The sequence below is a fragment of the Hippopotamus amphibius genome, chromosome 3, assembly GCF_030028045.1.
Source record: "Hippopotamus amphibius kiboko isolate mHipAmp2 chromosome 3, mHipAmp2.hap2, whole genome shotgun sequence".
NCBI lineage: Eukaryota > Metazoa > Chordata > Mammalia > Artiodactyla > Hippopotamidae > Hippopotamus > Hippopotamus amphibius.
Window position 1 is genome coordinate 53,491,893 of NC_080188.1, and position 13,411 is coordinate 53,505,303.

General features: G+C 35.9%; 1 protein-coding gene across 9 annotated transcripts in view; it reads right to left on the bottom strand.

Moving 5' to 3' along the window:
- The window catches only part of LIN54 (lin-54 DREAM MuvB core complex component), a 68,450-nt gene that overhangs the window by 34,642 nt on the left and 20,397 nt on the right, over window positions 1-13,411 (bottom strand). For 8 of the 9 annotated variants that reach the window (XM_057727307.1, XM_057727302.1, XM_057727306.1 and 5 more), the window contains one exon: window positions 9,113-9,255. The exons of the other annotated variant lie outside the window; for it this stretch is intronic. In XM_057727307.1, the coding sequence (XP_057583290.1) occupies window positions 9,113-9,255 (143 nt within the window). The remainder of the gene's footprint in view (window positions 1-9,112; window positions 9,256-13,411) is intronic. 9 annotated transcript variants of the gene reach the window in all.

Sequence of the window (13,411 nt, forward strand, 5' to 3'; positions counted from 1 at the left end):
AGCACACATGGACCTCAATACACATTGATAGCCACTTAAAGATAGAGAATGGAAGCGATTCTTTGTAACAGGAAATCTTCATTATTGTTCAGGCTCCCAGTTTCCTGCCAAACTAATGTCAAGTACCTGTGTTAATACAGCACCACTACGCTACATATGGATGATTACAGACTGCTTACTGCTAACCAAAATCCATACTCTCTTCTGCTTCCTAGGCATACAGCCAGATTATACTTCCTAGGCTCCCTTGTAGTAAGGTAAGGCTGCAAGACTGAGCTTTAGCTAGTGAAGTGAATGATGCAACATGCATCTGGTCTGGTCCATAAAAGCCTGGTCCATAAAAGTCTGGTCCATAAAAGATGTGCTTTTTCATGTCTTTTCCCTTCCAGTTGACTGGAGTGGAGATAACCTTCAGGAGGATTGAGAACATCATTCAGGTTACTGTAATTTCTAGCCCATTATAAATATTAGCTTTTAAAAAATAAAACTATCACATTACTTTTTAAAATGCATTCAATGGAATCAAATCAACATAGTGATCTGATACTCAGCAGTATCTATTATATTTTTTAAAATATAAACAAAGAACTCTTTAGCAGTCAGAAATTTATATTATTCCATTTCCTCTGTGAACTTATGTTTGCATTCCATATTCTTTAAAAATTTTATTCTAGTGTAACATTTTTATCATAATTCTCTGAAACAAAAAGATGTGTATAAATTGAAAATTTAAAAACATTATTTCCTATTACCCCATGTAAAGCTCTAAGTGTTAATTTGGTCTTGATTGAGTTCATAATACAATTACTGTATACACTTAAAACAACAAATATATTACAAATGGTGATTATTACAATATAAAACAATTTTATGGGAATGCATCTTTCAATAAGATGATAGGACTCATTTAAAAAAATTACTTCCTGTATCCATAAATGAATATTACATATCACTAGACCGAGAGTTCAGCATCAATTCTATTCCTATTTTTTTAATAAATACTGAAACACATTTTCACAAATAAGTATATATGAACAGAAGGATATTTACTGTAAATAATATGCATTAATACTTGGAATTCCTTCTGAGTTTTACATCAAAAACCACACTGTATTCTACCATCAAAAATTATTTTTAATGATCTGTAAACTTATGTCCTCCTTCAATTTATTAAGAAAAAAAATTGGAAACTATCTGAACTACAAGCAAAAGAATTTTTAATAATCTGCAGTCACCTGTTTCTCAATTTCTAGGAAATATGTCACAAAGGCTTTTTACCAAAACCTATCAAATGACAGGTGCATTGTTTACCCTAATACATTCAGAAATAGGAAAAAAAATTTTTAACTGTTAACTTCTTGAGGTAGTAATAATGTTCTTTATCTTAACAGAGGTTTTTTTCATTTTAGCTGAAAACATCCAAATGTTTAAGATTTGCATATTTCAGTATATGTGAATTTTACCTCAAAAGGAAAAAGAAAACCCTCTAAACAAATAGTGAATTCTAGTTAATGGTATACTCCATGGAATATCTGGGGAGAAGTATACTGAACATGTGCAACTTACTTTGAAATGCATTTAAAAAATAAGATGGATAGACGAATGGGTAAATAAATGATAAAGCAACTGTAGTAAAATGTTGAATCTAGAATTTAATTACAGAAGTTTTATAGAATTCTACCCAAGCTAAAAGACCCAAAAGTAAGAAGAGTTCAAAAAGTTATACTGGTCAAAGATGTCAGAGAAGTAAGAAACCATTCTTAAACCATGTAACATAGCTTATGCTCTGAAATTCCTCCCCTGGGAATTAAGTACATTCTGCATCCTAAATAGCTATGTGATGATTCAATTACCACAGGCAGGGCAAACAGGAAAGATCTGTTTGACAAATAAGGCCAAAAAAGAAGAGCACTCCCCTCAGTAGAAGAGAAAAACTTTCAAGAAGTATGTATAAGGCATATTCAAGGATGTCCAGGATAATTTGCAAAGACTCTTAAAAGTAAAGAGTAGGATATTTTGAAGATGTATTCATGTTCATTATAAAGATAGGGGAAAAAAAGAACCCATTAACAGTACATGAAGTATGACCAGGCCTTACATTTTAGGAATATTTACTTACTCTGAGACCAAATTAGTGAGAAAGAGAGGGTTTTGAGGTTTCTAACCCTTGTTTCTTTGATCCAACTTTCCAGGACCCAAGCTCTGAAAACCTTTACCATTTCTGAACTTCAGTTATCCAAAAGTTTAACTATCCTGAAGTCTCTGATCAGATTTGATATGAATCAACAGCCCAGCTTCATTCCTTGTGCTAAGTCACCTACCTTTAATAGAATATAGTTTCCCCACCCTAGATGTATAAGCTCTAAAACAAACAAACAAAAAACCCACACATACCCAAAAAACCCAGCCCAGATCGCTATTCTAAAATGAAAGCCAGACTTAAAGATAACTTAGATGTTGCAAACATCAAATAAGGACTTTAAGGTAACTATGATTAATATGTTAACAGACCTAGTGGGAAAGGAAGACAATGTGCAATGAACAGAGAGGAACTACAGCAGAGAAATGAAAACTATAAAACTATAAAAAAAGAGACAAATGGAAATGCTAGAAATGGGATAAAAACAATTATCAGACATGAAGAATTCTTTGAATAGGCCTTTTAGTAGACTCCACACAACTGAGGAAAGAATCAATTAAACTGAAGATATGTCAATAGAAATTATCCAAACTGAAACACAAAGAAAGGGGCGCAGCGGTGGGGGAGCAGAACAGAGCATCCAAGAGCTATGGAACTATCTCAGTCTAACATTTTTGAAACTGGAGTTCTAGAATGAAAAGAGAGAAAGAATGAGGCAGAAGAAAGATCTGAAGACATACGGTCAAAATTTTTCAAAAAATAAAAGATAATAAAGCACAGGACCAAGAAGCTTTAAAATCAAGATTAACATATATTTTAGAAAGAAAAGAACAACAACAAAACGCACATCTGGACACATAATAGTCAAACCACAGAAATCCAAATATAAAGAGAAAATCTTGATGGCAGCTAGGAAAAGGAAAAAAAGAAAAAAGAAATTACATACAGAAAGAAAAAAGAAGAAAATTATAACATTACTTCTTAGCAGAAATTATGCAATCTAGAAGTCAATGAAGTGACATTTTTAAAGTATGGGGAAAACTGAAAATCCAAAGTCTTTTACCCAACAAAAATATCTTTCAAAAATAATGGGAAAATAAGACTTCTTCGGGCAAACAAATGCTGAAAGAATTTCTTATAAGCAGAATTTTGTTAAGAGAAATATCAAAGAAAGTTCTTTAGGGAGGAGTTTGATACCTGACAGAGAGATTGGGGCTGACATAAAGAAAGAGCGTATGTAGGATATGGATCAAACAAAAATAAACACAGGATTTTTTTTTCTTATCTTTTAATCATTTTAAAAGGTAATTTTGTGTAAAGCAAAAACAGTAAAATGTATTATGGAGTTTACAGCATGTAAAAGTAAAATGTTTCACAGCTCAAAGGATGGGAGGGAGGAATTGGGAGCACTCTATATAAGGTTATTACCCTACACAAAGGGATGTAAATTTGAAGGTAGACTGTGATGTCAAAAATTTGTATTTGACTCCAGAGCAACCAAAAAACAAACAAGCAAAAAAAGTAAAGTATAACACGCCAATAGTGCAGGTAAAATTGAATCATATAAAATACTCAATTCACTGCCCCACAAAAGGCAGAAAAGAGTAAATAAAAAGAACAGATAGGAAAAAGAAAAAATAACTAGTAAGATGGAAGATTTAAAACCAATCATAACAAAACTTTAAGTGTAAAAGTCTAGAAATATTGATTTTTTTATACTGACCACATAACCTAATCATCTTTTTTATATTGACCAGATATATAATTGTCAATTAAATTTATACATTAATTCTGATAGTTCAATAGCAGATTCTTAGATTTTACACACATATTATAATGTAATAAGTAAATTGTGACAAATTTTTACTTTCTTTTGAAGCTCTATGCCATTCATTTCTTTTTCTTGCCTTACTGCATTAACTCACACCTGCAGTAGAACTGAACAAGGGTTGAACATAGGTATCTTTGTTTAACATTCACCATTACATGAAGTTTGATGTATTTTGCCTCATTTTCAAGTTATGGAAGTATTTATTTTTATTGTTTAAAGTAGTTTTAACCAGAATGAAGGTTGGCTATTTTTAGGATTTTTCTGCATGTACTGAGATTGTCATATAATTATTCTTTCTCCTATTAAGGTTGTGAATTAAATCGATAGATTTTTTTTTTTAATGTCAAACCACTGTATTTTTGAAATAAACTAAAATACACCATTAAAAAAATACTAAAAAGCAAGAATAAGACTACAGGAGAAAAGACAATAAATGTCAGAAACTACAGGATAACTAAAGTAAATTGCTAAAATCTAAAGTAAAAAGAAAGTAAGCCATGCAGAATCATGTTTACATTAGCTCAGTGCTTATTTGCATATCTAATAAATACTTAAGAAAACTGAGGATTACTTTAGAAAATAAATATAATAGAAGAAATCTTCCCTACAATAAAAGACAACTACTATATCAAGTTTACTGAGAAAACATTAGACATGCCTGACTTTCCACAAGGAACCTGGTAACATTAGTTTCAAAGATGGAGAAGGGAGTGAGAATAGTCTCCAAACTGTAATGAGAACAAGCAAGGAAGACACTTATTCCCTAGGCCCCCCTTCTAGGCTCGATGGTATAAAGAGCTAAAGGAGAGTCATCACTTAAGAGGTCTGCAGGGGAAGCAGTACCATAGGGAAGAGTCAGGTATCTGTGAGAGTAAGGAGATAAAAGAAATATTCAGTGAAGAGGTTGAGGATTTGGGGGATTATTTGCTTATCAACTCCAGATAGGACACAGTGGAAGGATTTTAAGATTTGGGGGATGGGTGGTGGGTAAGGGGACAGAAGATAGTGACAACTTCAAGGAGATTAGATATGGGAAATGAAAGGTAATCTAAAAGTCTGGGCTTTTTGATAGTACCTAGTATAGACAGGAATAAATAATGAGAGAAGTCCTGGCAGATTCAAGGCAGATGGTGGTCAGGCTATGAGTACTGGCCGAGAAGGAAGGATGGGTGCTTGAGGTTTCCTTTTGACCCACTTTTGATTAATGGGAACAAGGACATCTCCAGCAAATCCTTACTTTTTAGTCTTTTTCTTAATTGACTTTTCTATGACATTTGCAAGTAGCCCAGCATCATTCTTGAAACTATTTTCCCTTTTCACTCCTTAAAATTTCTCATGCTACTTCTCTTATCATTTCTTCTCTTCCATTGGCTCCTTTTCTTCTACTAACTCTTAATATTCTGTGGTTCAGTCCTGCTTTTCTTTTCACTCTATACACAACCTCATGCTTCCTGGTTGATTTCATCTATACAAACAGTTTTAGCCACTGGCTATATCCAGCTTCCTAATGGACATCCTCCTCTAGACAAATCAGTGGGTACTTCAATGACAAACATCTCCAAGAACTAAACAATATCTCTTTGCCCAAACCAGCTACTCCTTCTATATTTTCTCTCTAGTATAAAAGGATAATGGAATGTTTTCTCCTGCCTTAAAATCTGGCTCTAGTGAAAGCTCCAAAGCTGAGAACTACAAATGATAAACTCCCCTACACCCTAAAAAACAAAACATCCATGCCAGAGTTGCTAAAAGACAGCATCTCTATCATCCACCTCCTACCTACTGAAAATGAAACAAAACAAGATTAGAAACAGAAGTGAATTCATAAACAGAGAGAATGCTAGGGCTTTATACCTCAGTGAGAGCAAAGGCAGGGGTTCTCTAAGAAAACCTCTGGGACAGACTGGGTGGTAACTCTAAGCAGGGAAATTGACATCTGAATCTTTGGCTGGCAATATACTGAGATAAAGAAACTCTTAAGCCCAGAAGAATACGACATGTATCCCCAGGAGTTTAGGCCATATGTGAACATGGAAACTGGTTCCAGCCTGGAGAATTCTGAAAGCAAGAGTTTGGATGGAGCTTCAAAATGGCAGAGCAAGGACACAGAGGACAGAAGTTAGATGAGCTACACTTCTACCACCAGGTTCTACAGGCTTCCCATTAGCCAAATAGATGCTGTAGAAGAGCTAAAGCATTGTGGTAGGCTAAAGACAAGTGTCTTCGTGAGGAAGGATACTCAGCAGTAACAGGCCGTTGGTGGACTGCAGGAGGCAAGAGAGAGTTAGAAGACTGCCAAAGGTAGCTGCAATGTGCACCACAACAGGGACCTGGGCAAAGTGGACATACCACGGGGGCCTCCAAAAACCATCCTAAATGCAAAACTCCAAAAGGCCACCCTTGGACACTTGCCACACAGAGGGTACTGGAAGTTGGATACAATAGTTGCAGTCACATAAAACTTCGTCCTTTCGTTTCTAATCTTCCTTCCAATCAGAAGGCAAAAGCACAAAGAGGGAGGAAGTAGAAGAGTGAAGAAACAGATAATACTCCTCTTCTCTACTGCATGGTCCCTGAGTCATGGTTAGGTCTGAGTTACATCCATTCAACTGGACATAAGATTTGGAGTAGACTTTTCACACCTTTGAATTTAATCACCAAAATAAGGCTTGTTCTTACAGTAAAAATGACATTTTATCAGGAGCCAGGGAAGGGTCTTATCAAGAGCCAGGGAAGGAAGATTCAATATCACATGACTAAAGTCAAGGATAAGAAAAAAATAAAGCTAGTTCTTACTTGTATGCCACCAGATATAGCCCGCATCCCAGTCCACAGTGCCACCATGTACTCTGTTCTTCAGGTTAGGAATCTAGGAGTCATCCCTTAGGTTTACCCATCCCTAACTTCCTGACATCCAGTCATTATGTCTTAAGCCTCTTCTAACACATCTCTTCTTCATAGCCCCTTAGCTACTAGTCTAGCTCAAATGTGAAGTACTGTAATAATCTAACTTAGTGATTCTCTACCCTGGCCTACAACTTTAAAATTTTTAAATATTAATTATAACATCTTAATTAAGCAATTAAGCCCGAGCACCACAACTACTGAAGCCTGTGCGCCTAGAGCCCATGCTCCACAACAAGAGAAGCCACTGCAATGAGAAGCCTGTGCCCCACAACGAAGAGTAGCCCCTGCTTGCCACCACTAGAGAAAGCCTGCAACTAGAGAAAGCTCGTGCGCAGCAACGAAGACCCAATGCAGCCAATAAATAAATAAATAAACAAATTAAAAAAATTTTTCCCACTTAAATAAATCAAACAAAGAAACATCTAGGCCTCAGCCTAGAGACTGATTTAAATGGGGTCAGGTAGAGGCCAGCCATGAGTTTTTTTTTTCAAGAGGTCCCCAGGTACTTCCAAAGTGCAGCCAAGGTTGAGGATAAATAACCTAACTGGTCTCTTCTAGAATCCAGGCTTACCTTCCTCCAAACTATCTTTCATTATGCTACAGAGTCATCTTTTTTAAAATGCAAATCTCATATTATCCTAGAGCAGTTGTTTTTAACCTAGGCTACCCATTAGAATCACTTAGCATTAAAAAATCCTGATACCAGGCCAAACTCCAGGCCAATTAAAACAGTCTTTGGGAATAAGAATCAGGCATTGGTATTTATTAAAGGCCCCCAGGTGATTCCAATGTGTAGACAAGGCTGAGAACCACTGTCCTAAAAGCAACTGGAAGTCACAGAAAGAACAATAAAATCCAAACTCCCCCTGAGGGTAACGAAACCTTCCGTCTAACTTTAGCACCTCCGGCTCTCACACTACCAAAGCAATGCAGCTCCCTGCACTACACTTTCACACGAGGCCACACTGTTACATTTTTGTGTAAAGTATTAATTCGGAAAGCTCCTATGCTCACCCACAGCTAAGGCCCAAACTACCTTTAACGTTAAGACCTTTCAAGAATAGCATCCTTTGTATAAATCTCCCCTGACACACACAGCAGGGCTCATCAATCCACCTGAGACCATTATAATTCTGTAGGGCAATTCTTAATGTTTGAGTCTAACTTCCCTATTGAACTAACTGAAAATTAAAACCTATCTTAGTCATGCTTTTATCCCCAGTGCCTAGCACTATGCAGAGCACACAGTGAGCACTCAAATATCTGTTGAGTTCATTCCATGTAAGTAAATAATAATCTGTATTATTATGCAGGTAGAATCCCATTTTAATAAACTGTAACAAACATACAGTATAGTCAAGTCTCATTAGAACAGAAACCAACAGTTAGACTTTTTAAAAATGTAAGGTAAATGTTTAATGTTTGTTCTATTCATGAATAGTAACAAATTAAAGAAAAAGGCAGGTACAAAGGGCAATGTATTTCCAGAATCGCAAGGGTGGCACCTTACAGAATAGTGATGCTTGGCTTCCCACCTGAAGATGTCCTTTAAAACATACTTTTTTCAAAATATTATGCTGGTATAATGACATCTGTATGTTTTAGGAAAGTGAGCTAAGATGACTTACGTGACTTAAAATGATAGGTACTCTGCTCCCTTAAAATGAAAACAAATTATGACGAGCTTTCAAATGCTTTGAATGAATTCTGTTGAGTCTAAAAACCCCCATAATATGGTTACCAGCATTTGATGGCAATTTCTAGTATTCTGGGTACTCTGTTACCCAGCAAAAGCTCAGCTCTCCATAAAATCAAGGATAGCTTAAGCAGAAGACACCAGAATATTTTTTTTAGAAAGTTACATTTAACATTTTATATTTAGAGTCACTATATATGTGACTGACCCAAAGACAATAATATTGCACAAATATTAACTGAAGAGGAACCAAATACCTACATAATAACATACCTCATTCAAAACATTTATGTTGTACCCACATTCACATGGGCCACGGAAATAATCTCAGCATGCAAAATGATTACTGTGTTACTATGCATTTAGAGTATGTTTTTTATCTGTCATACATCCTTGATTACTAAATTAATCCAGTATTCACCAAATACCTATTAACTGTTTGGGAATCTATTAAAACTGAAGTATCTGAAGTGACTAGTAAGAAAATAAAGTCATTAACCACAATACTTGGCATTTGTGGCTAATTTTTTTTTTTTACCTTATTTGGCGATTTCAAAGGTGAGATGGCTATTTTATTTGGTGTCTGTGTTGTAGAATTTAAAGTTGATCCAATAACACCACTTTCAGATATTGTTATGGTCTTTGACGGAGTCCCAGGAGTAGACTGTGAAAGAACCCTACCTGCAAATGAGAGGCAGCACATCAGTTGGTGTAAAAATGTATGTGATGATGATTTACACCCACAAGGACTGTAGTATACATGTTCAATATTTCATATGTAGCCAGGTATGAACTGAAACACTTAAGTAGATCTAATGAACCTAGACAGAAGGAAACAAAACAATGCTTCTTAGTAACACTTAGTATCTTAATACCACCTTATGAAAGTCCACAAAAACACTTCTGCTCACATTCTCACCAATACTGTTTTGTTTGTTTCACCCACACAGCTGGAGGGATCTTAGTACTCTAACCAGGGACTGAACCCGTGCCCTCCACAGTGAAAGTGCTGAGTCCTAACCACTGGACTGCCGGGGAATTCCTTTATCAATACTGTTAAGTTATATCTATCAGAAAATAGGCTGAGGACAACTAAGCAACATGTCCTGTGTAACACAGCTCCTCAAAGTCAGGACTTGAATCCAAGTCTTAAAACTTCAGTCTCTGTTTTCTACTATACCTCAGCTTCTTCCTGTTTGAACTTAAACCATTCAGGATGCAATTTAAGACCACATCTATAAAATAGGCACTGGGCTAACTTGAACACTGGTTTAACATTGTCTGATTTTAGTCTGCCAAAAGGGGGAAAAATTATTCTAGCTGTCCTGGCCAGATTTCAACAAGAATGCTGTGTTCCCTTCTGGAAATATCCTTCAGGAACAACACAGAAAAACTATGGTGTGTTTGGATGGCTTATGGAACTGGAAATCACATCAGAAGGAGTTGAAATATTAGGAATTTTTATCCTAGGCAAGAGGAATACAAAGACATGACACAGCTCCAAATTCCTGAGAGACTGCATGATACTGCCATTTACCACTCTGGCGCGCCCCCCACGCCTCCCAGCCGCCCCGCTCCCCCCCCCCCCCCACGCCATTTGGGCACATGGTAGGACTGCCCTTCCTACCCCTCCTTGCTCCATGTGGTTAGATTAGGGCCATATGACTAGGTCTGACCAACAAAGTATGAGTAGAAGTGATGTGTCATTTCTGGGTCAGAACATTGACTGCCTATGCAAGACCTTCCAAAGCTCTCTTTTCCTCTATCACAATCAGCCCAGGTCCCTGAGTGACCATGATGAGAGCACCCTTTTTAACCCACAAAAGACATGTAGATGACCATAAAGTATGAATACAAAATAAAATTTGTATTTTTTTTAAACTTCTGAGATTTAAAGACTGTTTATTATGGCAGAAAACCAAGATTATCCTGATTGATCTAGGCTGTCAAGTTGAAGGATTAGAACCAATCTGTATCAATCAGATGCACAGCACTAATATACAGAAAGAGAAAATGTTCAGTTCAGTAGTAAGAAAGAACTTCTAACAAAAATTTCCAATTGAAATGACTGTTTCAATATGAGTGACTTTCTACTCACTGAAGGTGTTGGAAACAGATGCTGGGTAATCAAATCCACTGGCTGAAGAGGAACTCCAAGCACTCAAGAAACAGAGAGGGTAGATAACTAAATTATCTCTAAAATCCCTTTAGATGCTTAGATTTAACTTACAGATATAGTTAGAGATGAAAGAGAGAGGGAGAGAGGAAGAGAAAAAGGGAAAAAGAGGAAAAAAAAGAAGGCACTTACTCTTCAAACAAAAATAGGGAACTAGCATGAAAGAGTTCCAGGGCTATTTTTTTCTAATAACAATGCAACAGTATACATTTTTTTTTTAAGATGAATCAAGTTTTATCTGACACACAAAGTTTAAAAATATTTTAAATATATTTTTTCAATTTCTTTTAGTGTACAATTACATTTTATATTATTGACATAGTCCTTAATGAATTTCAGTTGAGAGTTTTGCTAGGGTTTTTTAGGCTGAATTACATCATAACAAAATAAGTCAATTCTACTGTATATAAACTAAACGAATCTACATCAAATATTTTTAGAAGGCCACCCTCAAATGTGGAGCCAGCCTGAAGTAACATGTTTGTCTGTTCTGGTTTCCAAAACTGATATCTGTGGGAGAAGCCTGAAGCACCAGCAATCATTATTTTAAGAAAAGAAACTACCAATAAGGACACATTTTCATAAAATGTTCATCATTTATGGTTATTACTACAATTTCTTATTTATTAAGCATTACATACATTTCAGAAAACATACACATAAAAAATCCTCAATTCCTGAGGATAACTGATACCACAGAAAGGCCACTAAAAGTAAATTACATTTAAACCAAAGACAAAAGTTTCATTGTAAATAACAACAAAAACCCCTAAAACTAAAACTTTTTTTGCTTATATTTAACAAAAATTCAGTTTATAATTACAGCTATACTATCTCTTAGAATGAACTGCTGAATTTGAGGGAGATAGGCTTCTTCTGAAAATTAGTAATGACAGTACAGTGACAGATTCTATTTGAGGGATGCAACATGATGATACAGAAGATTATTTCTGCCAAAATAGTTCAGGATTTCATCAATTTTCCCAAGAACCCTCTATATCCTTTAAAATTCAAATTATTCTTTTTTTGAAGGGTCACTTGTTTTTCATCCAGATAGCATTTCTCCTGATTAATCTCCAAATCCCTGTTTATCCCTGGCTCTGCAGACAGATTCAAGAAAGTATACGTTACACAATTTTACCTTGAAATCAATTTGCAAAGCATTTTATATTCTACTGTCAGGTATTCTTCAAGAATCGAAAGAGACATAATCTAAAAAGTTACAGATGGGACAGGCTGGGGACAGGGAGCTAGCTTATTTGAACCAGGACTAATTCTACAAGAGATTAACTCATTAGTGAATCTTTTCACATTGATGAAGGTTGTTCTGCTATAGCAACCTTGTAGCTTGAGAGCTTTGATAATGAGGATCTCTGTACCTCATTTAACCATCTCAAAAATCATGTGAAGTGGCTGGTATCAACATTTTACAGAAAGAAGATGAACAGAAAATATATTTACCCAAGATCACAGAGAAAATCAACAGAAGATCCATGACTAAAACCCAAGTCTCCTAATATCTCCTCCCATACACCACACTGTCTCCATGATACACAACAATACACATTCACTGGAACACATCTATGTGCTAGAAACTGTGCTAGGAATCGGAGAGTCATAAAAAGCCAGTCATAAAAGGACAAATACTGTATGACTCCACTTATATGAAATACACAGAAAAGTCAAATGGATAGAGACAGTCTCTACTAGGGGCTGGAGGAAGAAAGGAATCGGGAGGTTATTGTTTAATGGGTATAGAGATTTAGTTTTGCAATGTGAAAAAAGTCCTAGAGACAGACAGTGGTTATGGTTGCACAACAACGTGAAAGAACTTAATGCCACGAATGGTTAAAATGCTCAACTTTATGTTATGTGTATTTATCACTACTTTTCAAAAATAACTTTTAAAAACTAGCTGGCAAACAAAATCTGAAATTACTATTAAGAAAAATCTTAAGTGTAGTAAGGGAGACAGACAGACAAGAAGACCAAGTATTACAATATACCATAACTAACAGAGACGTTAAAAGCTGGTGTGAAATTTAACAGAAGTCTAATTAAAGCTAAGTATTTGGTAGGTATTACCAAGTTTTATGGAAATATATAGATGGTCAGAAAAAGAGAACCTAACTAAACCTAGGGATCAAAAACTTCCAAGACAGGTGGAGATAATCCAAAGATAAAATGGATGAGATAGCCACGAGGAAAGCAATTTCAGGTAAAGGCATTCCAGGTAAAAGCAACAGTGCCAAGAGCCTAAGTTCTGAGAGAACGTGCTTCTTTTTTGGTGATCTCTTGAAATAAGTTACATCACTAGGCCTGCAGCTAATAGGGGGTGAAAATGAAAAAGGTATGTGTTATATAATAAATGACTTTAATGCTAAGAAAGCTCTGGCATTTTAACTTATTCCTGACGGATTAAGGCCAAGAAATGGACGAGAAATGGATATGGCCAAGAAATTTTTAAACCAGGGTGTGACAAGATCAGATTTGCATTTTAGAAAAATCAATTTTGGGCTTCCCTGGTGGCACAGTGGTTAAGAATCCACCTGCTAATGCAGGGGACATGGGTTCGAGCCCTGGTCCGGGAAGATCCTATATGCTGTGGAGCAACTAAGCTCGTGCACCACAACTACTGAGCCCAAACACCGCAACTACTGA